Here is a 27,034-nt window from a genome sequence, read left to right as displayed (position 1 = left end):
AAAAATGGAGGGCTGCTTTATAAGGGGAATTTTAAAGAAATGTTGTGGGCAGGAAATGAACTGTGCAGAGTGAATGTAATGTGGGAATGTCCCTCCTGTGAGTGGCTGCCTTCGTGCCCTGTGCATGGATTTGCAGCACTTGCATGACAGCATTGCTGCTTGAACTCACTGGAATGGAAGGGCAGAGGGTCAACAGGAATTTGAAAGTTTTACTTCAGCTTTGCATCCAAGTGGTCTGGTCCTCAATGGCCCTGCTGGGATCATGGCTGCTGAGGAGCTTGGTTGTGTAAAGCTTGTCTGTTTTCTTCAGGGCAGTATCCCAGCTTCGTGACCTCAATGCAGATTTGCTTTTCAATTTCATGGGTTTTAATCCCTAGGGAACACCTGATCAAGTTACTGTTTTTATTTCAAAAGAGTCCATTTCTGTGGTTGATGTAGCTGTGTATTGTTTCACCATGAGGGCCTTGATTTTCATTTTGAGATCCTTCTATCCTTTGAGTATATGTAAAGTAAAACCTTAGATTTTTGTTGGTGCTTTTTCTCCTCAATAAAAATAGTCTCTTGAATGATAGCTTTGCAGCCAGAGTTTGTTAGTGGGTGGAATACCTGAATGGACCAGGATAAAGAAATTCTAATGCTTTTCCTAGAAATACTTGAGGTTTCTGCTCTGGCACTAATTCAAAACTTCAAACAAGTTTTTAAGACTCTTGAAAAAGACTTTTCCCCCCTCTTTTTCCCCTCTGTGTTTTTAATCAGTCAGGATTCAGCTGAAGGTGTTGAAGAAGCTGGTGCACTGCCAAAGCTGCCTGTGTTTGGAGCCCCTGCTGCCCAGGGGGAGTCCCCAGGGCCAGAGAAGGAGAGTCCAGCAGCAGAGGGGACTCCTCTGGGAGCACGGCACAGTCCAGCAGCAGAGGGGACTCCTCTGGGAGCACGGCACAGTCCAGCAGCAGAGGGGACTCCTCTGGGAGCACAGCAGAGTCCAGCAGCAGAGGGGACTCCTCTGGGAGCACAGCACAGTCCAGCAGCAGAGGGGACTCCTCTGGGAGCACAGCAGAGTCCAGCAGCAGAGGGGACTCCTCTGGGAGCACAGCAGAGTCCAGCAGCAGAGGGGACTCCTCTGGGAGCACAGCAGAGTCCAGCAGCAGAGGGGACTCCTCTGGGAGCACGGCACAGTCCAGCAGCAGAGGGGACTCCTCTGGGAGCACAGCACAGTCCAGCAGCAGAGGGGACTCCTCTGGGAGCACGGCACAGTCCAGCAGCAGAGGGGACTCCTCTGGGAGCACAGCACAGTCCAGCAGCAGAGGGGACTCCTCTGGGAGCACAGCAGAGTCCAGCAGCAGAGGGGACTCCTCTGGGAGCACGGCACAGTCCAGCAGCAGAGGGGACTCCTCTGGGAGCACAGCAGAGTCCAGCAGCAGAGGGGGGTTCCCCAGGGTTGGAGAAAGAGATTCCAGCGGTGGAGAGCCCTGGAGAGGAGCCCCAGAGCTGCTCTTTGGCAGCCAGGGCAGCTGCAGGGGACGGGGCAGGAGCAGCCCCTGGCCCTGGAGCTGCTCCCAGCACGGCCGCAGGCGACTCCGCTCCGCAACCGGCCAAGACAGAAGCTGCACCCTCTGAAAATGCTGCTCAAGAACCAAAGAAAATCACCTATTCCCAAATTGTTAGAGAAGGCAGAAGGTTTAATATTGACTTAGTTTCTAAGGTAGGAATGGAATGACTTTTTTTTGTGTAAGTACATTTACTTTGCTTAAAATGCTGACATTTGTTTTAAAATCCTTCACGTTGAGGCAGCACCTTTGAGGCAAAATAGCCACTCTTGAGAATTAAGAATTGTTACCACTAAAACAAATATGAGTCATTTAATATGTGACCTTAAGTGTTCTTGAAATAAATGTCATGAAATATAGCACTTGGGTAGTACGGGCAAAATGTCTCATTTTAAATAGCGCCATTAAAAAATTGTATTTTTAAACAAGAAAAAGCAATCTGCATGCAGATTTTTTATCTTTTTAAAAAGATAAAAATTGGTTTTTACAGCACAGGGAATTTTTTTCAAAGTTGAATGCTTCACTTTACATATTATGCCTAAAAAGATTTTTCAAACCTTTGGAAACCAAAAAAGAAACTCTCTTCACGAATTCATTCAATTCTTTGTGAAGACACTGCAAAATCATTATTACAAACTTCGTGCTCCAAATGTGGATCTCACTTCCTAGCATCCTTGCAGTGACATCTTGAACACCAGTCAGTGGGTGGTGGTTAAGCAGATAATGCTATTTTGTATCCTTTTTATACTCTGGCTGTCCCACTGTGGGGCATGGTGTTAACTGCAGCAAATCCCAGAAATTCAGGCACAAGAGTGGTCAGCAGGGCAAGGCCAGGAGTTTGTGCTGGGGTTTCCCTGGCAGGGGAACATCAGCTTCCCTGTAGTGTCCCTGTTTGTGTCCCAGGAAACCTTTATCCAGAAAGTTCCTGTGTGATCTTGCAAAGTCTGTTCCTCAGGACCACGAGACTTTTCAATCCAGACAAACATTTTCTGTTTGTAGTTACATTTCTGGCCCTTCTATATTTCATCATATATTTGTAGCTTCTAGAAAGATAATTAAATTATGTTTGACAGAATCTTAAATTGGGAGGCATGGAATTGACCTGTGCAAAGGTGCCTCTTGGTTCAGGGGATTTGGGGAGCAGCTGGTAAGGATTTTGTTGGGTACTTCACTGACCCTCTTCACCCACCAGTTCCTTTCTGCTCCCTGTGCAGTTGCTTTACTCCCGGGGCCTGTTAATTGACCTCCTCATTAAGTCCAACGTCAGCAGATACGCAGAGTTCAAAAACGCCACGCGGGTCCTCGCCTTCCGAGAGGGGAAAGTAGAGCAGGTACCAGAAAATCGTGTGCTGCATGTGTTTCATCTCATCTCCTCAAAGTCAAGAAGCTTTAAATTGGGTTTTTTTGGGTGTTTTTTCTTTAATTATGATTCTAATTTAATTTCTGGAAGAAAAGATGTTTGTATGTGTTATCTAGAAATACGAAAATAAAATCAAACCAAACTAAAATAAGGTTGTGCAGTCCAGCACATTGACATAAATCCTTACCTCAGGCTAACTGTTTAGGCCATGACTGATTGGCAGTTAATTCTTGAAAATTCAGAGATTTTAGGTTTTAAGATTGTGACTAGACTTGATTTGTCTTTGTTACATACAAGAGAAGTCAGTGTGATAATGGCAACAGGAGATATTGGCACAGTTAATACAAACTCTAGTGATTTTCTCTGCAGTCAGAGATGCAAGTGAAGTGGAAGGGAAATTAAAAAAGATTTTGAATATTCTTATTATGGAAAATTGGTAACTTTAGTTACAATAGAAATTAGGGGAAATAAATATATAAGAATATAGCTGTAATTGAAAACAGTAATTTGTTATTTAATCAGACTGTTGTTGCTTGATGCTTTTACATTCAGAGTGTAAAAAATATTTGAAATTATTAAAAAATACTTTGCAGGTGCCTTGTTCTAGAGCAGATGTCTTCAACAGCAGACAGCTGACCATGGTGGAGAAGAGAATGCTCATGAAGTTTCTGACATTTTGTTTGGACTATGAACAGCACCCTGAGGAGTACCAAGGTAGTGTCCCATTGAGCAAGGCCCACTCCCTTCTGAGGGCTTCCTTCAGGGAGGCACAGTTCTGAGAGCTCTCCTGTGTTTTCACCTGTTTTCACCTTTATTTTTACAGATTCATTTTTAAAGTATGCTTTGACCTTTTTGTGACCTTTTCACTTCAGCGTTAAATTCTTCTACTTAAGCACTTGCTCTTCTAGTTCCCACATCATTTATTATTTACATTTTTCTTTAACAGCAAAATTATATATTACAGCAAGGTTGCAAAATGCTTTTTGTCATTTTTAAGTGTTTTCCTCCCTTCCCCCAGGTATTTTTTAAAAGAATGTGATGTATCTGAATTTTCTGTCTGTTTTTTTGGATTACTAGGTAAAACCTTTACAATGCTTTACCACAAATCAGAAATGGAGAAAATGGAATTTTTAAACTATGAAAGTAAATGTAATTTAATGCTCTTTAGTTGTAAAGGGCAAGTTCAAAGTGCTTTTATCAAGTGTTGGCTTATTTAGATGAGAGGAAATCAGAAGAGATTTGAGCTATAATGTGTGAAGAATAACGAGCATCGGGTCAAAGAGGGAAATCAGCTCAACAGGAGGAAGGTGCTTTGGGTTTGTGCTCCTCAGGGTACAAAGAATGAAGTGGTGTCCTCAGTTCTTGGAGTCGAAAAATAAATTAAGGCAAAGAGAAAAAAATCTGTCAAAAAGAAATAGTGAGGAAAGAAGAGTACAAACATCAGAGAAAATTATTAAACACATGCAGGAGAAGAACAGTCAGTATCAAGATCTGGTGAGATTAAGAAAAGGAGAGTCTCTAATGAACTCCAGAAAATCCTGAAGGGGGAAAAACTCATTAGGCTGAAGTGGTTTATTGATTACAGGTGATCTCAGTTTGCTGCTGCTGGAAGAAGTGGAGGTGCTCAGAGTGAGGATATTGGTGGTATTTAGAAAATTTATTAAGTAAAAAAAGGAGATGCCACATCAATTTTAAATGAATCCATTGATTCATGTACCTAAATAACATTAGATTTATTTTACTTACAGAGACAGTTAAACAGTTTTTGTTCCTACATTTTAAAATAGCCTGAGAAGTAATTGAGAATATTTTGAGTCAGATTAGGCTAATGTAAAAACTTAAGAAATGTAAAATTGCTCTTGATGAGATCATTACATTCGTGGGAAGGCAGACTTTTAATAGGAAGAGCGTGAAGAATTTTTTTAAAGCTTTTTTTTCTGTAAAATATGGAATTATATAAGAAGTTTGAAGTGAGGAAAACTTGAGAATTTTTTTAGAATGATAAAACAAAAAAAAAGCCCTTGTCATTTTATAACTTTGTGCATGGCTGTACAAAGAACAGTAAGATACAAGATACAAGTAAGATGCTTGTAATAAAGCAGTGGTTGAATCTTGAACAGAATATATAGCTTGATAATATTGGGCTCTGCACTGGGCTCTGAACTAGTTAGGAATTTATCCAGGACTGAAATAAGAGCAGATCTCTGAATAGGATGGAAGTATGCTATTGCTTAAATACAATCTTCCCCGGCAAAAAATCTTTCCATTGTGAAGATGACTAAAGTTTTTCAGAGATGTATCAATGCCAACATGCTTTAAACATCTCCCAGAAGATTTGTGTTTCCTTGAATTTCAAAATGTGCCAGCAATAATATTATTTTAAAGGGAAGATGGAGTCCTTGATCCCTTTCTGCTCTCTGTCTCATCCCCATTTGTTTGTTGCAGCAAGTCATCAAATTGAAATAAATATTGCACCTTCTCATCTCTGGATTGTGGCACTGTGTGAGGGCTTCTCTGAGCACAGATACCCGGTCTAGCACTGCAGTGTGGATGCAGCACTCCTCTTCTGGAGTGGTGTCATCTGGGTCATATTTTGGGTAATTTACAGGACACAGCATCCCATGGATTTTAGTCCACAGTTTCTCACTTTTCTCTCAGGGCTGGGAAATGGAGTTGGATCAAGTCTAGCAATGAATAGGTGATGCCATTGGAGACCCATAAAGTGGGTTTGTGATATTTTGAAATATTTTAATGGAGTGCTGTTTCTGTTTTCTGAAAACTCACTTTCTGGGAGTAGTTCTTCTAACTTTCATTGATTGGATGATCCATTTTCAACAAGGTGTTTGTTGAAAAACTCCCTTGATTTTGTTTACTGGAATCAAAAGCCCTCAGTGCCTCGTGTGCTTTTCCCTCAGCCTACGAGAGCAGCACGTTTGCTGAGTTCCTCCAGACAAGGAAGCTGACCCCCAGCTTGCAGCACTTCATCCTTCACTCCATTGCCATGGTGGCAGAGACTGACAGCAGCACTCTGGAAGGGCTTCAGGCAACAAAAAAATTCCTGCAGTGCCTTGGCCGCTATGGCAACACCCCGTTCTTGTTCCCTCTGTACGGGCAAGGAGAGATCCCACAGTGCTTCTGCAGGTAAGCCTCACTCAGCCAGACACTTCCCAAAAAGGGAACCCTTGTCATTAAGAGGTGTCACTCACCAGGACACTGCTTTGCAACATTTTTCATTGTACTACAGATGCAGCTTGTAGTAGCTGCTGGATGTGGTGGCTGCTGTGAGTAAGTTAATAAGTGCTAGGAAATGAGAAAGCCATAATTTAACCCATATGTAGCTGCCCCTTTTTAAATCTGACAGAGGAGACTCAGGGATATCTGTCCAAAAGGGTGACTGTGCATTTGAGTAGGTTAAAAAATTTTGTATGTGAGTCTTCCCTGAAGCTGCAGGAAGATCCATGTTGTCAATTTGTGTTACTAATTAATGCTGAGAATTCATTTACAATTCACAGGTGTATATTTAATAATGAACTGGATTGTTCTGAAAGAGGAGAATGGTGCCATGTGTCCAGTTTACAATTAGATTTAAAACAAACCTTTCTACATCACAGACTTTTATACAAACAGGGCAATTGCTGTGAAATCATGACATGATTTTGTAGCTCTCTCTAGACTGAAGGTTCCAGCTCCTATGAACTGAACAGCAGAGGAGATCCCATGCAGCTCTGTTTCACTGTGCCACTGCTACCTTCTGACATCCCAACCAGCAGCCATATGTTCTCCACTCCTTGAGCCTTAGAAAGCAAGTAAAACAAAAAAGGGCAGTTGATTCCAGGATAAAGCAAGATCCCCTTGGGTGGCAGTGCAGCCCTTGCCCTGGCTCCTGAGGTGTCCCTGGCCCGTGGCTCTGGCACAGAGCTGGTGCTTGGTGCTTTTGGGTGCAGAGGGTGGGTGGTTTTCATTTCAGTTGTTTCCAACAGTTCAACTGCCTTTTAAAAGGCTGAGGGTTTTTTTTTTTAATCTTTGCTTTTGCTGGCAAGCAGCCTTTCCATCTGCTCAATGTGGGTTTAATGTGGTAACCTGTAGGTCTGAAGTAAACATTAGCTCTGTTTAAAAAAAGCAGCTTTGCCTGGTGAGGCCAGTTTGTCTGAGTGATATATTTGTACATCAGTCCCTTAAATAGCAGTGCAGGGTCTTACCTGCTTTCTTTGGTGCTGGACAAGTTCTGCTTTTTACATGTGTGCTACTATGAAGTTGTGGTTTAGTGCAGGTTGTTGGGTATTCCTGTTGTCTCTGTGATAGATTCCATTTCTCTTCTCCAGAACAGTCCTTAAATTACTGCCAGAGGAATGGCCTTAGCAGCTTGCTCCTGCTGGGCTGTGTAAAGGGTGGATGCAGTTATGTGTTGATGGAAACATTCTGGAATAATTGTGCTCCATGGAATAGAAATGTTATTTGCTACCATCTTTTGTCAGTACCTTTCATCTGCTCCTTGAGCTGTATTTATATGGTGATTTAAAGTGCAGACCTACATAATTAGGTGATTGAGCAGATAATTTGTGAGCAAGAATTGGGCTTAGGTAACTACTCTGCATAGAGTCATGCAACAGAACTTGTGTTTCTGGATTTTATGGATGTCTTTGTGTCTTTCTAGGACATCATGTGAGGCCAGGTATCTGTATGTGACCAGAGATTAATAAATCATAGTGTTATCAGAGCCATTGAAGTAGTACAATTTTGGCAGTTCAACCTTCCTTGGCTTCAAATATCTGGGGGGAAAAAAGTAAATTTAATAATTAAAGTTAAAATTTTGCTTGCTTGTTTTCCTCTGTAGATTCTTACCCGTGTAATTTTTTCTTATATTCTCAGAATCCCTTTGGCCTAATTATTTTTTATTTAATAACCAGCACATGCAGTTTTCTGATCTGTTACAGCAGTATATTTCAAGTTAGCAGTAGAGGTGTCTAGAAGTCTTATAAATATTCTTATCAGAAAATCATTCTGTGATGACAGGAGTTCTTCAGATGGCCTGAACTTTCTATTTCAGATCACTGGTTGCTGCATTTTAGGGTTTTTCTGCTACAATGTATAACTTCTACAACAAAGAGGGTATTTTACTGTATGGAGCAAATTAATCTGTCAAACCAAAAAGTAATTACACTTTTAAAAGGTTTGTATTGCAAACATTCTAATACAAAACTTTTTTTAAAAATTGTCTTTTTAAGTGAACAATCTAGGAGGCAACCATAATATTTTTGAGATTAATCACAATTTTTAAGGTGTTCTGCCCTCAGGACTGTGTCTTGCTCAGAGTGAGCCGTGTCTGAAGAATGCTGCTGGGGCTGTGGAGTAAAGAGGCAAAGCCAGAGCCTATAGATCACAGCCTACAGCTTTTATCACCAGCTTATCAGGGGAAGGTGTCACCTGGCCTGTGATTTCTAACCACTGTTCTATATTCTGCTTTAATGTAAAGCTCTTAAGCGTTTCTTGCAGCCAGTTACACTGTGTGTTCTCATCAAGGCTACTGTTATAAATGGCACACATGCATATTGATGGGAATGAGTCAAAGACATTTGGAAGTCACATCCTTGCATCCCAAATGAATCCTGCATAAACACCACAACCTTTTGGAGCTGCTGACGACACTCCAGTGAGCAGGAGCGCTCTTCCTTCTTTATTGGTTTAAGCAGGGATGGTTTAGGAGAGAAAATTAAACTTTCATATCACTGTAATGTACATCCCAATATGGTGAGGTACAGATGGGAGGTTTCTGTCTCCATCAATTGAAGTTGTGGAACAAGGAAGGTCATTGGGAGCCTCCTGCTCTCCTGAGCTGACAAAAAAAAGCAAAACTTTACTGGCCCTTAACAGCTTCCTTTGCTTCCTTCTTGGTACAAAACTGTTCTGACTCTTCCTTTCTGATGATGTAGCGATAGTCTGGTGTTAAGTACAAGTGAATATAATAATATCTCAGTCTTGAGGAAAATCCAAATAATTTTTTGGATTTTTTACTTTTTACTTTTACATCTGCTGCTGTGTTTGCTTTGTGAACACACTGAATTTGGGGCAGAGCAGGCAAAGTTTCACTTCAGTTTGGCTTCAGATTCTTTCCTCTGGACTCGTGCAGATATGGACATGCAAATGGAATTGACTTCATGAGAAACAGTAGTTTTTTCCCATGTGAACTTCTAGAGGGAATTAGTGCCTGTCCCCTGTGTCATGTCACAAAGGTTCTCCAGGGACACTTTGTGTCTCTTGTGTCTTTGTTATCCAAAGAATTGAATTATCCAAAAGCTGACAGAAGGCAGCAGGTGCTGGAATATCCTTGGCTGCTTGGCCAGAGGAGTTGGTGAGTCCCTGACTGTTATGGGCAGTTGGTTAATGATGTGCATTCCTATAAACAGACCTGGAGCTTTCCCATTGTGTATTTGGTGGACAGTGTCACCCTTTGTAAGAGTTCCTACAGATTCTGGCTGAAATTGTAATTTCTGTCTCCGTGACAGTGACAGCAGTAATTTAGTGATGGAGGAAAGATCTGATTAAGACAGTTCCATCTCTTTCAGTGCCCATATTTACAGGAAGATTAAGAGGCCAGGCTGAGATAAGATGGATAGTGTGATTGATTCTGAGGGTTCCTGTATATATTTAAAAATGAATAATCAGTTTTACCTTTACATGTGCACTATTATCTGCTAGAGATATCAGAGCTTCTGGGGTAGTCTCAGGTCCTTTAAAATTCCCAATTATGTCCCTTCCCCAGTCTAGGAAGGTTTTACTGGTCTGAAATCAAGACTGGTCTTCAGGAAACCTGACTGCAATAATTTATTAAAAATTGGGCACCCCATGTTTTTCAGCTAAATCTATACATAAGTATTATGTCTCTGCATGTTAGCAAGATGCAGAACTTTTCTGTGTGTAAATTGCATGATTTAGCATGTTAATGAGAAATTAATGAGAAATTCAATCAATGTGAATTCCTGGTGACAATCAGGTGTGACAGATTTGAGTGTCAGCACATGTGAAACAATCACAGGTGATTTAAAAATCATAGTGAGATATGAGTTCAGTCTTCCATTTCAAAATACCTAATTTTCATATTTATCTATCTCATATTACTTATAATTATTCCATTTCTTTGGATCAGAAAATATAATTGGAATTACTGACAGTGTATCACTATTCCTTGAGTTGTACTGAAATACTGAATAGTACCAGTAGCTGCAGTGCTGCTTTCCTCTTAATTGTTTTCACTTGCATTTCAGGGAAATAATAAAACTTCAGATATAGTTTGGCCTTTAAAGACAAACTTGATATATTTCTTCTTACTTTGTTGGCAGATGAATGCAAAATGGGCAAGCAGAGTTAGCAGGATTGTTTGTAGGAACAGTTGTTTGTTTTTCCCTCTAAGGAGAAACTCTTTCTTGGGATAAACATGAGGGAAGTGAGATAATCCATCATTCTGAGACCTGTTCACTAGTGATGGATGGATAGATTGGTAAAGTAACTCAATAATCTTCATTTTTTTCAGGTTATTCACAGATCAGTGAGCCTTGTCGTTAATACAGCTGTGGAATGCTTTTGTGTCCTTGCCCACAGTATTTCTCAGAATTTGACAGGAAAAGACTTTTAATTTGGAAATAACCATTGTTGTAAAATGCATTACGTGGATGAAACTTAGAGAATACCTTCCCATTTTAGATTTTATCTTCTGAGTGTTTGTCAATTCTTTGTTTAAAAAATTACTTGCAAACATGAGAGCTGTTCTGCTCCTTGTTATTTCTGACTAGAAATTGTGTTCTGCAGGAGTTTATACCTGGTGAAGGCCTTCAGCCATTAGAATCTATCACATGGGATGCTCTCAATCATGTGGATGCTGTCAAAGTGTATTGATTTCCCATCCCTAACTAGGCAGGGAAAAGTTTTCAGTCAAGAAATTGTATTGAGGGGTCAGACTTACATTGTCCTACTCTCATTCTTGATCATCTTGATACATTTTAAAAACATACTTGGAACCTAAAAGCACAAAATACAAAATGTTATTGTGAGATGACTTTTTCAGGGTTAATAATTAGGGTAATGGTGATAATAGGAGAGAAATGTATCTTGATATATTATTTGGAATTACCTCTTACCAGTCCCTTAGCAAGGGAGTTCCTCCCTGGTTGTGTGGGGATGTGCAGGTTGTGCCTTACAGGGTCTTCCTGAGAATTCTCACTCAGACATGTGAATATTTGCAGCATTATCAGGAGAGCTGTGGAAATGACAGGATTGTTTATTACTGGAGCAAATCTGAGACGAGGAGGCAAATTGCATTTAGCAGAGTCCTTTTTCATTAAACCAGAAGACAGAGAAAGGTACCTTCCTAAACATGACAGAATTAGTAAAATGGCCTTGAATTTCATTGAGGGTTAAGAGAACTGGAATTTTTGTGTCTTTTCTGGAGGCAGAGAACACAGAAATGGGTTTTAGAGATGAGCTAATGTTTAGTGACTGCTCCTAGTGCCTGGCTTTTGTGCCTTGCCCTGCAGTCCTGCTCTCCCCAGCCTCTCTGGGAGGGCAGAGCTGTTGTGCAATTGCAGCTCGATGACCTTGGCTGAGGAGCAGCTGCTTCTCCTGGAAGGTCCCTGGGGTTTGGAGCCAGGCCCTTCCACCTCCCCAAGAGGAGCCTTGGGAGTGCCTCTGCACTTCCCTGCCCTCACAGCAGCACAGAAACAACTGGACTCTTCTATTCCCTTTTTCTTTTTTCCTCTCCAGCTCTGTAGCAATTTCTTACAGTTGCCACAGTGCTTTAACCACAATTGCTAGGCCACTTAAACACATTGCCTGATGGTCTCTCACCTAACCTTCATAGAAATCATCAGTTTCTTGAGTGTAGAATCCCAGAGAATGATGCTTAACCTTGATTCACTAAAAAGTAGTGTTAATTGCAATATCATTGAAAAAATGAGGTTGATCATGTGGATAATTTTAAGAAACAGCACTTTTCTATTGTGACAAGAGTCATCAGGAACATGGCACTTTTATCAGCAATAAGCTGCTGGTGCTGCATTTGTTGAAATTACTAATTACTAGTTGAAATAAAAAGACAGATTAAACATGGTCTTTTTTTTTTGTCAACAGAATTTCCTCAGCTTTAGAAACACCCTAAGAAATCTACACTGGCACAAAGCAAGGCTGAAGTATAGGAACATAAAAATATATTTTATAAATTTAGATTTTTATTGCATTATCTTCTTACATTTGAATTATGGAAATGGAATTGGGATCTTGGGCCTGTAAAAGGCAGCAGTGACTTCCCCACCCCCAAAACTTGTGCCTCACATAATAGGAACTCAAATGCTAAAACTCCTGGAGCAGTTGTACTTCAGTGCAGTGTGGTCATTCAGAATCCTTGAACAATAAATACCAACCCTTGCCAGACTCTGATGAAATAGACTTAAATTACCCCTAGTTTGTAATTGTGGAGAGAAGTGCACAGAGGCTCTGTGTAGGGTCAGTGATCAGTAGCTCGAGCTTTGTGCTCTAAACCAAACCAAGCCCAGCAGTTTTTATCTTGTCTGTTTTACTGGCAGTGTTCACTACCAGAATTTTTCACAGGATGTGAGTGGGTATTTCTGTATATGCAGTCTAAATCCCACACAATCAAAAGGAGCAATTTCTTAGTTTTAAAGTTAAATTTGGTACCCCAGCAGTGCCATTCCAGCTCCTCTTCCTGCAGCATTTCCCAGTCCCAGCCTGGGTTCCCAGAAGGAGGGGGAGATTTGGGGATAGAAATCATCTTACCTTGGGCTACAGGCTCAAAGTGCAGTTTGTGGGTGAGCTGAGTGCTGGGGGGGAAGTGCAGGAACTTTGGGATGGGTGTAGGATTGTCACGTTGCTGATGGATTTAAACCATAGGCTGCTTCTCTGATCTTACAGGACCTTTTTGAATTTCACAGGAATAATGAACACAGCCTGCAGGAAAAAGTCAAAATATTTGACTCTTCATCTGCTTCCCTAAGCATTTCTGTCACATCTTTTCCTTTCCATAGCTCTGCAAATGCCAGGACAGTTCAGGATGACATTGATTATTTTTTTATTAGTTTTTTGGTGCTCTTTTTTTGGGGGGGTGGATTTTTGGTGTTGCCCAGGTGGATGCACACACCAGGTTTTGACTTTGGCATGGGAACTATGTGTTGGGAGGATTAACCATCATTTTTTGTAGCTGGAGCTATTTTATTTATTTGATTTGTGTCCACTCTACCTGTTAATGTTTTTGGAACACAGCAACACTGGAGGAAAGGCTGACATTCTAGGGGCCTTTCAGGAAACAGACTTTACATAAGAACCAGGTCACAGCTTGCTCTGTTTGTTAAAATAAACTGAAAGAGAACAATTCATTATCTCAGCACTTGCCATGTTTTTCTTTGATCTTTCTCCAAAGCTTGCAGTGCTGTACATGAAGTATTCAGCTTTAAGGAGAGAAGCAAGTAGTTTTTACTATAGAAAAAATGCACAGTTAAAAAATAGTCAATTTTTAAATTAATCACAACGTGCATTTTAGAAAGCAGAGGACAAATTACATGCTAGAAATAAAAACTAGATTTTGGTGTAAAATTATTAGATACAGTTTTAAAATTCTTTCAGAGTGAACTAAGGTTAAGTCTGTAATGTGAGTGTTTTTGTGGTATCTCAGTGTTGGAAATGGAGATGTCAAATGGAGAGACATTCTATTTTTGTTCAATTAATATCACAGAGCATTACATCAAAGCACTAAACTCCTCTTATATCAACAGATGCAGCAACCCTGCAGCCTATTTCCTCTCTTGTTACATTAGTGTTTAATTAAAGAAAACAACTAGTTGGAGGCAGTTACTTTCTGTGAAATGTAATGAAGATTTATTTTGTAAGTGACCTTCACTGTATTAGCTGAATCAGTAATCAGTAAAATTAATAGAATAATCAAATTATATACAAACTCATAAATCATTGCGAATATGCTGTCAAAAATGCAGCTTTTAATATGTCCTATTGTTCCACAGCTGTATTAAAAATTGCAACTGCTGATTTCTGCCTTGATGGGGTCTGAAATGGCATTTAAAGGCTGTGTATGATGGAAGGCTACCAGGCCAGAAATTTTCACAACTGTTAATTTAGCTGTAATATGATTTGATGTCAGCAGGCCAAAGTTGAAGCTGAGTACAGTGTTGTTGCTATCTTTCAGCAAAACTTGAATTATTGGTGGAGGCAGTGGCCAGTTAATTAGAGTAATATCAGTTTAAATGTCTGTCATTTAGGGTTAATGCTATCAAAGAGTTGCCATGTACTTCAAGTGCAGTCAAATCATCTTGAATAGCCCATTGTATCAAAGTAATGCCAGCACAATGATTTTCCTTTGCCATAAATTATTGGGGTGCCATTTAGTTGAATATTTCAGTTTCTGTATTTAAATAATTTTGGCAAGTCCTTCCTAGTTGTGTCATTTTTCATGCTAGGCTGTTCTAATAGGTGTTTTGGCTGTTTGTGATTGTTCAGCAACACAATCCAAATTCCTTTCCATTTTCATTTTAAAAAAGAACTTTTCTGCTGGCTTATGAAAACTGGTCATGCCCTCATCCCCTGGATAGCAGGCTACTCTTGGAAAGAAATAATTCACATTTTTGTGCAGCCAAGCAGCAAAGTTCTTTCAAAGCACACTGGAAAAATAAAGTGTGTATATCAAAACCCCCTGGCTGTGGTTGAAGGAAAACCGTAATTAATGTTTTTAACTAAGGAATCCAGTTCTAGTGAAGTTAATAGTGCTATTCTTAAATGCAAGATATGAGATCAGCTCCTCTGAGTTGGTTTGAAAGATGCTGATAGCTGCTGTGTGAGGCAGGAGGCTGTGGATTGCAGCATCAGAGATAATAAACCCATAGCTCTAGGTTCTCTAGGAGTTCTTCAGTGGATGTTTAACCTGTGGTGCATCCTCAACAACCTCCAAACAGCCAAGGCTGGGATTTTTGGGATGTATCTCTGGTTTTCCATGAGGAGCAGGGCTGTTTTTAGGGAACTGGGTGTTCCAGGTGTCCCGTGGTTCTTGGTGGTGCTGACAGCTCCTTGGGCTGTCCCTGTCCTGCAGGTCAGAGGGGGTTGTGGGACTGGCTGTCTGTGATCTGCCTCATCTGACACTAGAATGACAGAATAATGCCATTTTTGGAAGTTAGGTTTGCAAAGTGAAAGTTTTCAAGTTTGTCACCTCTGAAGAGATATCAAAATGCTTTCACTTCAAATTCACAGAATCAGAGACTGGTTTGGGTTGAAAGAGACCTTAAAGCTCAACAAGTGCCACCCCTGCCATGGGCGGGGACACTTTCCACTGTCCCTGGGTGCTCCAAGCTCTGTCCAGCCTGGCCTTGGACACATCCAGGGATCCAGGGGCAGCCACAGCTGCTCTGGACACCCCGTGCTGGGGTCTGCCCACCCTCCATATATCCAATCTAAACCTACCCTCCTTCAGTTTAAGGCTGTTCCCTCCCCTTGTCCTGTCCCTCCATCTCTTGTCCCCAGTCCCTCTGCAGCTCTCCTGGAGCCCTTCAGGCCCTGGCAGGGGCTCTGAGCTGTGCCTGGAGCTTCTCCTCTCCAGGTGAGCCCCCCCAGCTCTGCCAGCCTGGCTCCAGCCCTGTGCCAACTCCGTGACCTCCTCTGCGCTCCAGCAGCTCCACATCTTGCTTCTGTCAGTAAATCAGTGTTACCAACACCTCAAAGCTTTGCCTTGCTGACCACTCAGACTGACTGCAATTAGCAGAGCTGCACTAATTACCTCTGTTTCCCTGTTGCAGGCTGTGTGCTGTGTTTGGGGGGATCTACTGCCTCCGTCACGCCGTGCGCTGCCTGGTGCTGGACAGAGCCTCGGGCCGGTAAGGGGCACCAGGAACTTCTGTTTATACACAAAACACAGGTGAAAAATGTCTCAAGTCAATTGAAAAAAAAATGATTCTTCTGAGATCCTCCTTGGTATTAATAACACATCAACCTTGATTAAAAGTAATTTGTGTATAGGTCCTCCAGAACAAGGAAAGTGGGTCTAGGATATAGAAACTAAATTAATTTCCCTGTGATATTACTACAGCTCCTGATCACCCAAGCTTGGAAGACAAATCATTTCAGCTGCCGGGGGGCTGGTGATGAGTGATGTTAGTTTTCCTTGTGGCCTTACCTACTCTAATTGATTTTCATCAGATGACAACAAAGCCCTCTGTTATTGCATTTTTAAAAATGGAGCTCACCTAAAGACTCATCAGATTAATCTTTGCTGATAATGCATGTCACTCCAAGAGAAAAGACTTTAATGAGTTTGTAGGTAGATTGTTGTCATAAACTATGCTGCCCTCTTATTCCAGAATAAATTCTTCTTCAACAATATCAGGCCTGTAGGCAGGCTTAAAGTTGAGCTAAGAAAAATCAACGCAGAGTTTTTTCCATAGTGGCATTTTTCACACCTCTGTAAATTATCATATTTCTGTTATACACATTTTATCAGGTATTAGTCTAACTGCAGACTTTGGCTGTCCTAAAGACTCTGTTTGCAGCTCAGTGTGTATAATTGAAAAGTCCAAGATGTTTTGTAGAAAATTTAGTGAATTAATTTAGAAATGGTGTAGTACCAATGCATTAGGAGAATGAGTAGTTAAATCAGGGGGTGTGGGTTTACTTCCCAGTTGCTCTGCAATTCCTGGAGCACAGTCCTTGTAGCTGCATTTGCCACATACATGGTCAAGTAGTAGCTGTTTTCCCTGAAATTGGATAAACTCCAGATTTTACCTTTCTGCCAGTTCCTGAAGATTCTGGAGCTCATTGCACAGTTGTAGACTTTGAGATGTAAATGTGCTTCAGCAGGTGTGTTCTTCAAAATGCACAAATCATATGAAAATTAAACTGTGCCCCTTTCAGGAACTGTTATTTATTTTAACAGTGATATTTGAACTGTTGCTGTAGGAAATTTTTTTATTCCAACAGTGTTTAAATACTTAAATTGCTCTTGCAGGGGGACAAAGCTTTTGGTTGGAAGCAACTTCCAAACCCCACTCTGTGCAGGTCTTAACTGGTCAATGGTACTGCTTGCCCCAGTTTCCAGCTGCTTCTGCACATCCTGAAGACTTTGAAATCAATGTTTTCTTTGTAAGGTTATCTGTGTTGCAGAAGAGCTGGACTGCTGCTTTTCCATTAACCTACCTTTATGTTTTGAATATAGTTTAAAAAAAACCAGCACAAGTGTCTCTTTTTAGGCTGTTTTTGGGGTTCACTTGTGCCATTTTAGAATGATAGATTTTTGAGGAGCAGAATTATTGAAATACTTCTAAAATTTTACCAGACTTTCATTACTCCAAAAACATTGAGCTTTTAATAATGCCATTATCTGATAGTGAATACGAAGGAGCACAACACATCCAAGATAATCCATTTCCTTTATCTCCTGTTTCATTCTTGCTGTTATCTCCTTCCTCACTGTGGATTCCCCCCCTGCACCAGCTTGTATTTCCTCTTGACTTTGGGCTTCAGCGTTTTGCCTAATAAAAATCAGCTATCAAGTTGTTAATGAGGCTATTTATGAGTTACTGAGCTTTTGAGTCAACAGACCATTAATAGTAATTGGTAAGAGGCAAATTCATATCTGGTTGTCAGTGCAGCTGGCTGTGTGCTTGCAGAGGCAGCTTCCCCAGTTACAGATGGCTCACTCAGCACTGCAGAAATGCATTGGGCAGTGGTCATTACCACTTTATAGCTCCTTTCACAGCTCTCCAGGCTGCATCCATGCCTTGAGGCAGGGATTTTTTTCTCTATTTTTAATATTCCTGGTTTAGTGCACATAAGGAAAATGCATACTTCTACCTATAGCCTTGATTTTCTTCTAAAAATTTTTTGTTAGAGTTTAATTAAAGTCTCAGAACATCACCAAAGTTTATTCCAGCATTTTTCTAGACGTGGCTAACATTGCTTTTTCACATTTTCCTACCCATGCCTGTATCTACAGAGAACAGTAGATTTTATACCCAGCTCTACAATTATTTTTAACCTTTTTCTGTAGGTTTTTTATAATTTTTGAAAATAAGATTCAGGCAAGACAGGGTGAAAGAACAGAAATTTTAGACATCCCTATTTTAAGGTTTTAGTAATGCACTTGAAAATATCTGGGTTTTATGTATGGTAAGAGATCTGCTGTTTTAATAAGTTTGTAGAACATCCTGAGTTCTTGGTCAAACTGTGATGCTCTATTAGAAAATAAAAACCACATTGTATTTCTGAGGCTGAGGAAAAAAACCAAATTTAATGTATGATAATGTTGTTTTCCTGTGTTTATTGTGTGTCACTTTTTTGGGTACATGTAAAATTTCATCATAATGGTGGGCATTTTATATTGATCACACTTCACATATGTTTCCAATTGCATAATTCTGTCTCAAAATGGAAGAGATGTGATAAATGGCCATTTATACATCTGTGATAAAAAGATAGAGCAAACAGCCAGTAATTTACATATCTGCTGAAATACTGCAGCCTGGCTTTGTCAGTGCTGCTGAGTCCATTTCAAGGATGTCGCCCTTAGTCCATTAGTTTGGATAATGAGCCCTATAAAGTACATTTATAACTCGTGGCACTGCAAGGAGATGGATTCTAATTTTCATCCTTTTATCCAGACACATTGAAAGAAGGTCAATGGAGGGTTGGCTGTGATTCATTGTCGCAACACAGATCAGATGACAGAGACCTGATAATGTCAGTGCAGGAGTGTTTGCTGCATGTGGAAGCACTACTTGAAAGAAATCTTCTCAGCATCACCCTTTGAAGTAAAGTGGGACTGAAATGAAAAGCTCTCTCTCTCTCTCTCAGTTTAAAATCTTATCACACATATGACCTGCTGCTATTCCTGAACAAAGGAGAGGAAACAGCACTTAGCAGGAAAATAAAATGTGTCGTTGCTTTCGCTGGCTTTGAGTGATGCAACATGACATTTAATCAACCTTTCCCCTTCCAGAATGTTTGGGGGGTGGTGGGGAAATTGTTTCATAAACAATAAGAAAGGTTATAATTAGAAATGAGCTGCTGCAGCTCGACTTCCTTGTTTATTTGCAGTATTCAAATGAGAGCTCCAGGATGAAATCACTGGGATTAACAGTTAGGAAAACCTTGTTAAAGTTGCAAGTGAAACACACATGGGATAGGATTTGAAACTGAAGAATGTTGGATGTCAAACAGTGCTTGTACTGTTGTCAGGTACCTGTTGAATTTGAAAATAGGAATATATGTAGGGGCCAGATGCCTGGGAGGTCAGCATTAGAAGTCAGTGTTACAAAAACATGTTTAATAGTCATAAACCTATTACATTTACAGATGAGGACTGTGTGTCTCCTTTTCCAATTCTCATCTCAGGTTATAGGAACAACTGCTTTACCAGAGCTGGTGGAGCTGATTGCTGTTACTTATTTAGATTGTAGATGTGGGTTTGTAGATCATTATAATCACAGAAGCTGACAAATAGCTTGAAGTTACAGAAATTGTTCATTCCTAAGGCATAACTTGCATGTCAGGTATTTCACAGATAAAGCTGCACTATGATAAAAAGATAAATCTGTACATGATCTCTGGCTCAGGCATTGTGTTCTTTTGGATGTTTCCCTGTGCATGCACACGTGTGTAAGTGTGTGTGAGAAAATTCACTGCTTTAAGTGAATTAAATCACTGTGTGTTAAATTGTTGGAACACTGATAAAGTTATTCAGAAAACTTTAATTTTAAAAATGGTGTCATTTTTATGCCCCAAGAAGAAGTCCAGTAAAGCTAATTTTCTTTATTTATTTATGCAGTAAATGTTCTGATAGTGTAGAAGAGAGCACAGATCATGGATATAGAATCAGCAGCAGAGGTGGCTTTACTGAGTATCTGTGTGCAGCCTCCTTTGTCTCATATTCATGATGTAGCTTCATACATAAGTGAAGTTTGTCCTTTCACAGAGAATTTTCCCCCTTAAAATCTGAAATTTGTCTTCTCATTTAAGCTCACTGAATGGGTTCATTTCTGTGGTTTGCATTTCTGTCCCACTTCTATTTCTGTCCTTGTTCTATGGAGAACATTTGTGTCCTTACAACACCAGCACTCAGTTAATCCCTTTGTGTGTCACTTAGAGATAAAGGGTGTATTTAGTCACAGAGCAACTCACTCTTGGAACAGTCTGATGCACTCATTTGTCAGGGAGCTTTCCCAAATTTCCCAAGTTATTTTGCTATTTAATTTGTCAAATATTATTGTCAAAACAAACTTGGTTTAGGTGAAGGTGTCTTTCTGATAGAAAGAAACCCCACTGCAATGGGGTAGTACCTCCAGAATAATTTACAATTTTATTTTAACATATTATGAGGAGAGAAATGTAAAGCTAAATGCCAGTGCTATAAGCTTATATTTTCTGTAAAAAGTGATCAATTTATTAAAGTTGGGATGTCATTATCTATATTGGCATTGTGTGTGTAAATGCATATACACCAGGTAGAATGTGTCAGTCCAGGATTTGGTGATCAGTTGAATTGGTTTAGGGGTTCACATGTTCAAGAAATACATGGCTAAATTTAATGAAAGATACAAATATTGTGCTGTATAACTCAATTTTAACAACTTATGCATGCTTTTGTTACCTTTAATCAAAATTTCTTACTATGATTTGTGGTTTTTTTATACAGGTGCAAAGCTGTTGTGGATCACTTTGGACAAAGAATAAGTGCCAACTATTTTATTGTGGAAGACAGTTACCTCTCAGAGAGCACATGCACAAATGTGTGTTACAGGTACGTGGTAAAACAAAACACACAATTTCTTTAAATAATGGTGTGTGAAGTGCCCTGCAAGTTAAATTGAGGAGCCTCCTGTCCACTCCTTTATTTTTGCAGTACAGTTCAATTCTGTGCAAAGTATTTCTCTATTAACTGGAGGATATACTGTATACTTTCTATAGTCAGGTTTTCTTCAGTTGTCATTGAAATCAGAGTCCCCCTTTCCATATAACAAATCCAAGCGCTCTAAATATGTTGGGAATTTCATATTTGCTAAAATGTGTTTGGAAAGTGAAGGTGCCAGTTGCTGTCCCTGCTTTAAATTTGTTCAGCTTTAGACAAGTCCTAAACTTCCTTGATTTCTGTGATTTGCTTGGTGCTGCAGAAGCCCTGGGCTTGTCCTGCCTCTGTCAGAGCAGGGCAGGGAGGATCAGCAGAGCTGTGCGGGCAGGGCAGGATAACCCTGGGCACTGCAGGAGCACCAAGTGCAGTGAGGAGTGAGCTCCCCCCTGCTGCATTTCCCCTTCATCCCAAGGCTCCTGTGCTGCTTCATGTGCTGCTGCTAATCCTGAGCAAATAGGCAAAAGAACTTCTTAAAAAGCAGAAGGAGGCTGTTTGATCCAATTGCACAGATTCATTTATTCATCACCTGTTTTGGTCATTGAAAATACTACATTGGTGTTCCAGGTGTGTTTCTGCTTCAGCAACAGGCAAAATATCCCACTAAGAGTCATAGTAATGAGGGTTAGATAGTGACATGGCCCTGGTATTACCAAAACTATGATTCTGAATTGCTATTTTTACATCTTTGTTTTCATTTTGCAGTATTGAATTTATTATATCATTATTTTTACATAATTCTTTTATTGAATTGTAGGCAGATCTCCAGGGCAGTCCTCATTACAGATCAGTCTGTATTGAACACAGACTCAGAGCAGCAGGTACACACCAATTCTGTATCACTTGTCTTTCCCTCTGGCTTTGGCAGCTCAGGCCCTGTGTTAATATTTAGTTATTGGTAGGAATTAAGTCATTAATTCAGTTTTGTTTGTGCTTGAATCAAGATCTTTAGTCAGCTCTCTGTACTGGTAATTGTTTCGTTTGTTTTAGTGTCTATAAAACTATTACAAATTTTAGTTCAGTTTAGTTCAATGGCTGGGATTTTCCTACTTGGTTCTAAACTGCTGTCTTTAATTTTAATTTTGCTTGCTTTTTAATAAGCTGTTACCCTTACTATTCTGTTAATTATGTATCTTGTCTAAACTTTGTTCAAAGTTCCTTTGTTTTTCTTAAACGTTCCTTTCTGCTGTTTGAAGTTCTCATTGTTCACTTTAAAATGCATCTGCTGTGTCAGTCTTTGCAGTTCTTCATTCTAGAGCATATTAATCAGAGTTGTGTTTGTTCTGTCATAGTAAACTAGAAAACCAAACTGTAACTGCAGTTCCTTTTGACCTGTGGTGAGGATGGTGGTGCTGTCACATCCACCACAGGCCCTGTGCTGTCCCTGTCACATCCACCACAGGCCCTGTGCTGTCCCTGCCACATCCCCCAGGTGTCCCTGTGCTGTCCCTGCCACATCCCCCAGGTGTCCTGTGCTGTCCCTCAGGCTCTGTTTCTGTGCCCAGGTGTCCTGTGCTGTCCCTCAGGCTCTGTTTCTGTGCCCAGGTGTCCTGTGCTGTCCCTCAGGCTCTGTCTCTGTGCCCAGGTGTCCTGTGCTGTCCCTCAGGCTCTGTCTCTGTGCCCAGGTGTCCCTGTGCTGTCCCTCAGGCCCTGTGCTGTCCCTCAGGCTCTGTTTCTGTGCCCAGGTGTCCTGTGCTGTCCCTCAGGCTCTGTTTCTGTGCCCAGGTGTCCTGTGCTGTCCCTCAGGCCCTGTGCTGTCCCTCAGGCTCTGTCTCTGTGCCCAGGTGTCCCTGTGCTGTCCCTCAGGCCCTGTGCTGTCCCTCAGGCTCTGTCTCTGTGCCCAGGTGTCCCTGTGCTGTCCCTCAGGCTCTGTCTCTGTGCCCAGGTGTCCTGTGCTGTCCCTCAGGCTCTGTTTCTGTGCCCAGGTGTCCTGTGCTGTCCCTCAGGCTCTGTTTCTGTGCCCAGGTGTCCTGTGCTGTCCCTCAGGCTCTGTTTCTGTGCCCAGGTGTCCTGTGCTGTCCCTCAGGCTCTGTTTCTGTGCCCAGGTGTCCATCCTGACAGTGCCTCCCCTGGAGCCGGGCAGGGCGGCCGTTCGTGTCATCGAGCTCTGCTCCTCCACCATGACGTGCATGAAGGACACCTGTAAGTAAAGGAGATTTTCCCTCTGGCTCTGGCAGCTCTGGAGCACAACTGAAAACCTCTGGGTGTTGTTCCTCTGCTGCACAGAACACAGGGAGCCATGGCTTCCTGCTATCATGGAGCTTCATGGACTCATTTTCACCTACACAAGAATAAATCCTCCTTCAGGAGATAAAAATAATAATCCAAAGCACATGGATCTTCCTGGTAATCTGTCATTTGTTTTTTTTTTGAAAATGGGCTCCCTTAGCTGAAATATTAAATGGAAATACCTGAAATACAATGTATTTGGAAGCTTTTCATCTTCTGAAAGGATTCTGTTGTTGGTATTTTATGTAAACTTGAAATAATTGAGTAATAATACCTTTGTTTGGGGTATTTATTAGAATAGAATTAGAGGTTACCTTTCCTGATTCTTTTTAACAAGAAAGAACTAACTGTAATAATAACCAATTTATTTTGCTGTTAAAAGAGGGTTGAACTAAGTTCTTTGCATATGAAAGAAGAGTAAAGTAAATGATTAAGTCATTCAAAGTTTTATCTCCTACTAAATAATAATAAAAAATATAGGCTTGTAATTAATTAATACCTTAGTGCTATAAAGCACATTGTTAATATTTATCATTTAAATAGCTGATTTCTTTTTATTAAGGGTTCACAAGATATATACAGCAGGAAGTGAAACTAATGAAAGATTGATGTTCCATGGATCTAAAGTATTAGTTTCAGGAGGATTTTTATGGTGCTGAAATATTAAGGTTTCTGTTATTTACTTTTCTCCATCAATTCCTTTCATTTCAAAAGAGAAGGTACTGCCTTCCTTAATGAAATTTGTCTTCATATATTGAAATAATAAAGTTCTATATTAGGCATAGCTGGGTTCCAGTTATGGGACATATTTCATAATTTTTTAAAAAACTTTTACATCATTATCTGTAAATGGTTTTTAACCTGACTGATTTCTCCTTGGAACAATTATTTAAGATAAGTATACAAATACATCTACTCTTTGATCACAGTGCACAAATGACAGGCACATCATCTGTATTGCCACTTGAGTGGAACCAAACTCCTTCACTTGCCCTAAAAATGGAGACTGTAATGATGAAATCAGGAACTGAACTCATCGTTCTTCCTGCTGGGAGAATTACTTGAAGACAAATGTTGGCAACCACTGTAACTAATGCAGTTATACCTGAGTAAATCAAATATAATCAAAATATATACTGATGACTGTGACTCATAACCATAACCTTAAAGATAATAAAAAAGATTTTATAGAAAGTAAATGATGTGAACTTTAGTGATTTATAGCTGGGTTTTTTGAGGAAAGAATAGATTTTAATACAGTGTTGGGGATTGGAAGCATCTAGGTAAGGTTAGGGGGAGACTTTGATGATCACCACCCTTTTCCTTATTTTAATACATATTCCTTCAGACAGAAGGTTTGGTCTGGGTTGAATGAAAAAATGAGTATTAATGTTTGAATAGAATCTGTATGTGTGCAACCTGAAAGCAGAGGAGCAGGAAGGGTTAAATTTCTGTTCCTGACAGAACCAGGGTCAAGATCTGAGTGATGTACTGGAAAATAATGACAACAAATACAGCCAAGCTTCAGAGAGAAGAGACAAAAATGTCATCTAGGTTTAAAATAATACCAGAGCTTGGCACTGCTTTTAAATGGATCAGAAATTTACAGTACTGAAGAAAAATCAGTTTAAACTTTGCACAGTGTTAAATTCCTTCAGGATTCTCTGATGGAGACTTCTCTGGTGAGAAGTTTCCAGGAGCAGATGAGCCCAGCAAGGTGGTTTTATGAAAAGCTTTAAGGTGAGGCTTTTAAATGAATGAATGGCTGGAAAACCAGGTGGGATGAAGCAGCTGGTTCTATATCTGAGCAGAGAACCAGAACAAATAAAGGAGTAGTTCAGCAATAGTTCCTCCCATCTCAGAAGTGGATGAATAAAATGTTGTACAAAGGATTGCACAGTCACAGTGTCATCATGGGAGTAGCTTAAAGAACTCTCAGGTGTTCCCAGAGAATTCTCTGTGTGCTGTGTATACACTGTTTGTCCATGGTACTTCCCTGGCGTAAAGGAAGGGATTTTATGAAGAATTGTGATTTCTAAAAGCCTGCTGTGTCTTTTAAAAGTTGTAAATGTTGTTCATCTGTCTGTGTGTTGGTGACTGGAATTAGTTTGTGTTCTCTTTTCCCAGATTTAGTCCATCTAACCTGTCCATCAACTCAAACTGCAAGGGAAGATTTAGAGCCTGTTGTACAGAAGTTATTCAATCTAAATACAGAAAAAGGTAAAAATAAACACATGAGGTATTATGATACTATCTTTCATAAATACAATTCACTAAAGTAGCTGTTTCTGACTGCTTCAGCTGTGGTTTAACTCCAGTATCCAAGGACATGACCATAAGTGTCTGGGACCTTTTTATTTTTCACACTTTCTTTTTTCCATGGAACATATTTGCTGTTCAGCACATCCTTGAAAGGTGCAGTAGTGAAATTAAATATTTGTGAAATGGTAGAAGCTTCTTGGGTTGTTCTAGCCTCTTGTCTTCAAGTGTTTCCTTGTTTGCTGTTTGAATTGAAATTTTCTGGATTCTACTGTAAGCAGTGGAACCATAAAGTTGTTCTATATTGTAATCACAAAGATAGATTTCCAATAATCAACTACTTGGCCCTAAGTTCAAGGAAAGCTTGGATACATTTTTGAACTTTGGCCCTGAGATGGACAATCCCACACCCCAGAGGAGAACAGCTGCTGATGGAGCTGAAGGAAATTGTTCCTGAAATACCTGGGCTAATTCCACACAAGTTTTTGAAACTTCATCCTGAGATCTTGACTAGAACCATATTTGTGGTAAATAGTCACAGAGTAGGTGATGTGCATGTGGGAGATGCTGCTGTGTTCTAACCCTGGCAGGAGCAGTTTAAATACAGTGTGCCCCTGCTGCAAGGCAATAAATCACAGTTCTGAGAGAAAACAGTGCTCAGCCCCCACTGACAGGGGCTTTGTTGGTATCAATGCAAGTTACTGAGACGTGGGAGTACTTTATAATACTCATAATTGCTTTGCTTGTAATATTTAGAAAACAACTTAGATTTGTAAATAGAAAACTTTATTAGACTGGAGAGTTGCAAACATTTCTCATTTGTAGCTGTTTTAACTTCAAGCCTGCTAATTTTCACCTTTTAATATTTCACTTCTCTCTTCAATTTTCAAGACAGTGCCATGTGTTTCAAAGGCCTGGTGAAGAGAAGATCAGCTTAGTGTCTTCTAATCATTTGGGGAGGGGTAGCATTAATCTTCATGTTTGAAGTGATCCAGGTTCGAAATGATAGATTGTTTAGAAGCTGACTGAAATTCTTCTGTAGGAACTCTGTGATCATTGGGGTCCTCAGGTGCACTGAGGCACTGAGAAGCCAGTTTTCCCTGACACATAGGCCTTTTTATCATCAGGATGAGGTAGTGGTCGTATTTTAATTAAAATGTCAGAACAAATACTGTTGGAGTTATTGAAAATGAATCACCAGATAAAGTGAGCACTGGGCCATGGCAGGTCAAAGAGGCAAAGTCACCTGGAGAAGAGGACTCCATTCATTTTCCTGCCTAAATGAGGAAGAAGTAACTTTTATGAGCAATGTGAACTTTTAAATATATTAAAGAGCATCTTGCCCTGTATTAAGCCTCAGACTTTCACAGGCTGATGAATTTAATTTATATTTCAAACTGTTCAGTATGGGTAGCACCTATTTTTTTTAACTATTTGACAGTTATAAAAAGATACTGAAGGAATAGCATAGATTTATCTCTTTTTTTTTGTAATTCAACTGCTTTAAAATACTGTTTTGAATGCCATAGTTATCAAGAAGTTTTTTCCTTGGAATGAAGTAAATCTCACAAGATCTTTGACAAGCTTCATTTACTTTAGAGGAGGTAAAATACAAGAAAGGGGACAGCAAATATTCCAAACAAATAGTATCTATTAAGCTCAGATTCTGTGTTGTGTGTTCCTCCATTGCACTGTGCACTGTTAAAAAGTGACCTTCATCTTTCCAGGGGTTTTTCTGCCTGT

At 40.1% G+C, this 27,034-nt stretch overlaps 1 protein-coding gene across 1 annotated transcript in view; it reads left to right on the top strand.

The window, feature by feature from the left end:
* CHM (CHM Rab escort protein) overlaps positions 1-27,034 on the top strand; it is a 53,090-nt gene that overhangs the window by 20,455 nt on the left and 5,601 nt on the right. Inside the window, exons 5-13 of the mRNA XM_066559661.1 lie at positions 757-1,699; positions 2,759-2,875; positions 3,498-3,618; positions 5,820-6,045; positions 15,705-15,782; positions 20,594-20,698; positions 21,561-21,624; positions 22,849-22,945; positions 25,160-25,252. Of these exons, the coding sequence (XP_066415758.1) occupies positions 757-1,699; positions 2,759-2,875; positions 3,498-3,618; positions 5,820-6,045; positions 15,705-15,782; positions 20,594-20,698; positions 21,561-21,624; positions 22,849-22,945; positions 25,160-25,252 (1,844 nt within the window). The remainder of the gene's footprint in view (positions 1-756; positions 1,700-2,758; positions 2,876-3,497; positions 3,619-5,819; positions 6,046-15,704; positions 15,783-20,593; positions 20,699-21,560; positions 21,625-22,848; positions 22,946-25,159; positions 25,253-27,034) is intronic.

The sequence above is a fragment of the Molothrus aeneus genome, chromosome 14, assembly GCF_037042795.1.
Source record: "Molothrus aeneus isolate 106 chromosome 14, BPBGC_Maene_1.0, whole genome shotgun sequence".
In the NCBI taxonomy this organism is placed as follows: domain Eukaryota; kingdom Metazoa; phylum Chordata; class Aves; order Passeriformes; family Icteridae; genus Molothrus; species Molothrus aeneus.
This window is presented reverse-complemented; position numbering and strand designations above follow the sequence as displayed.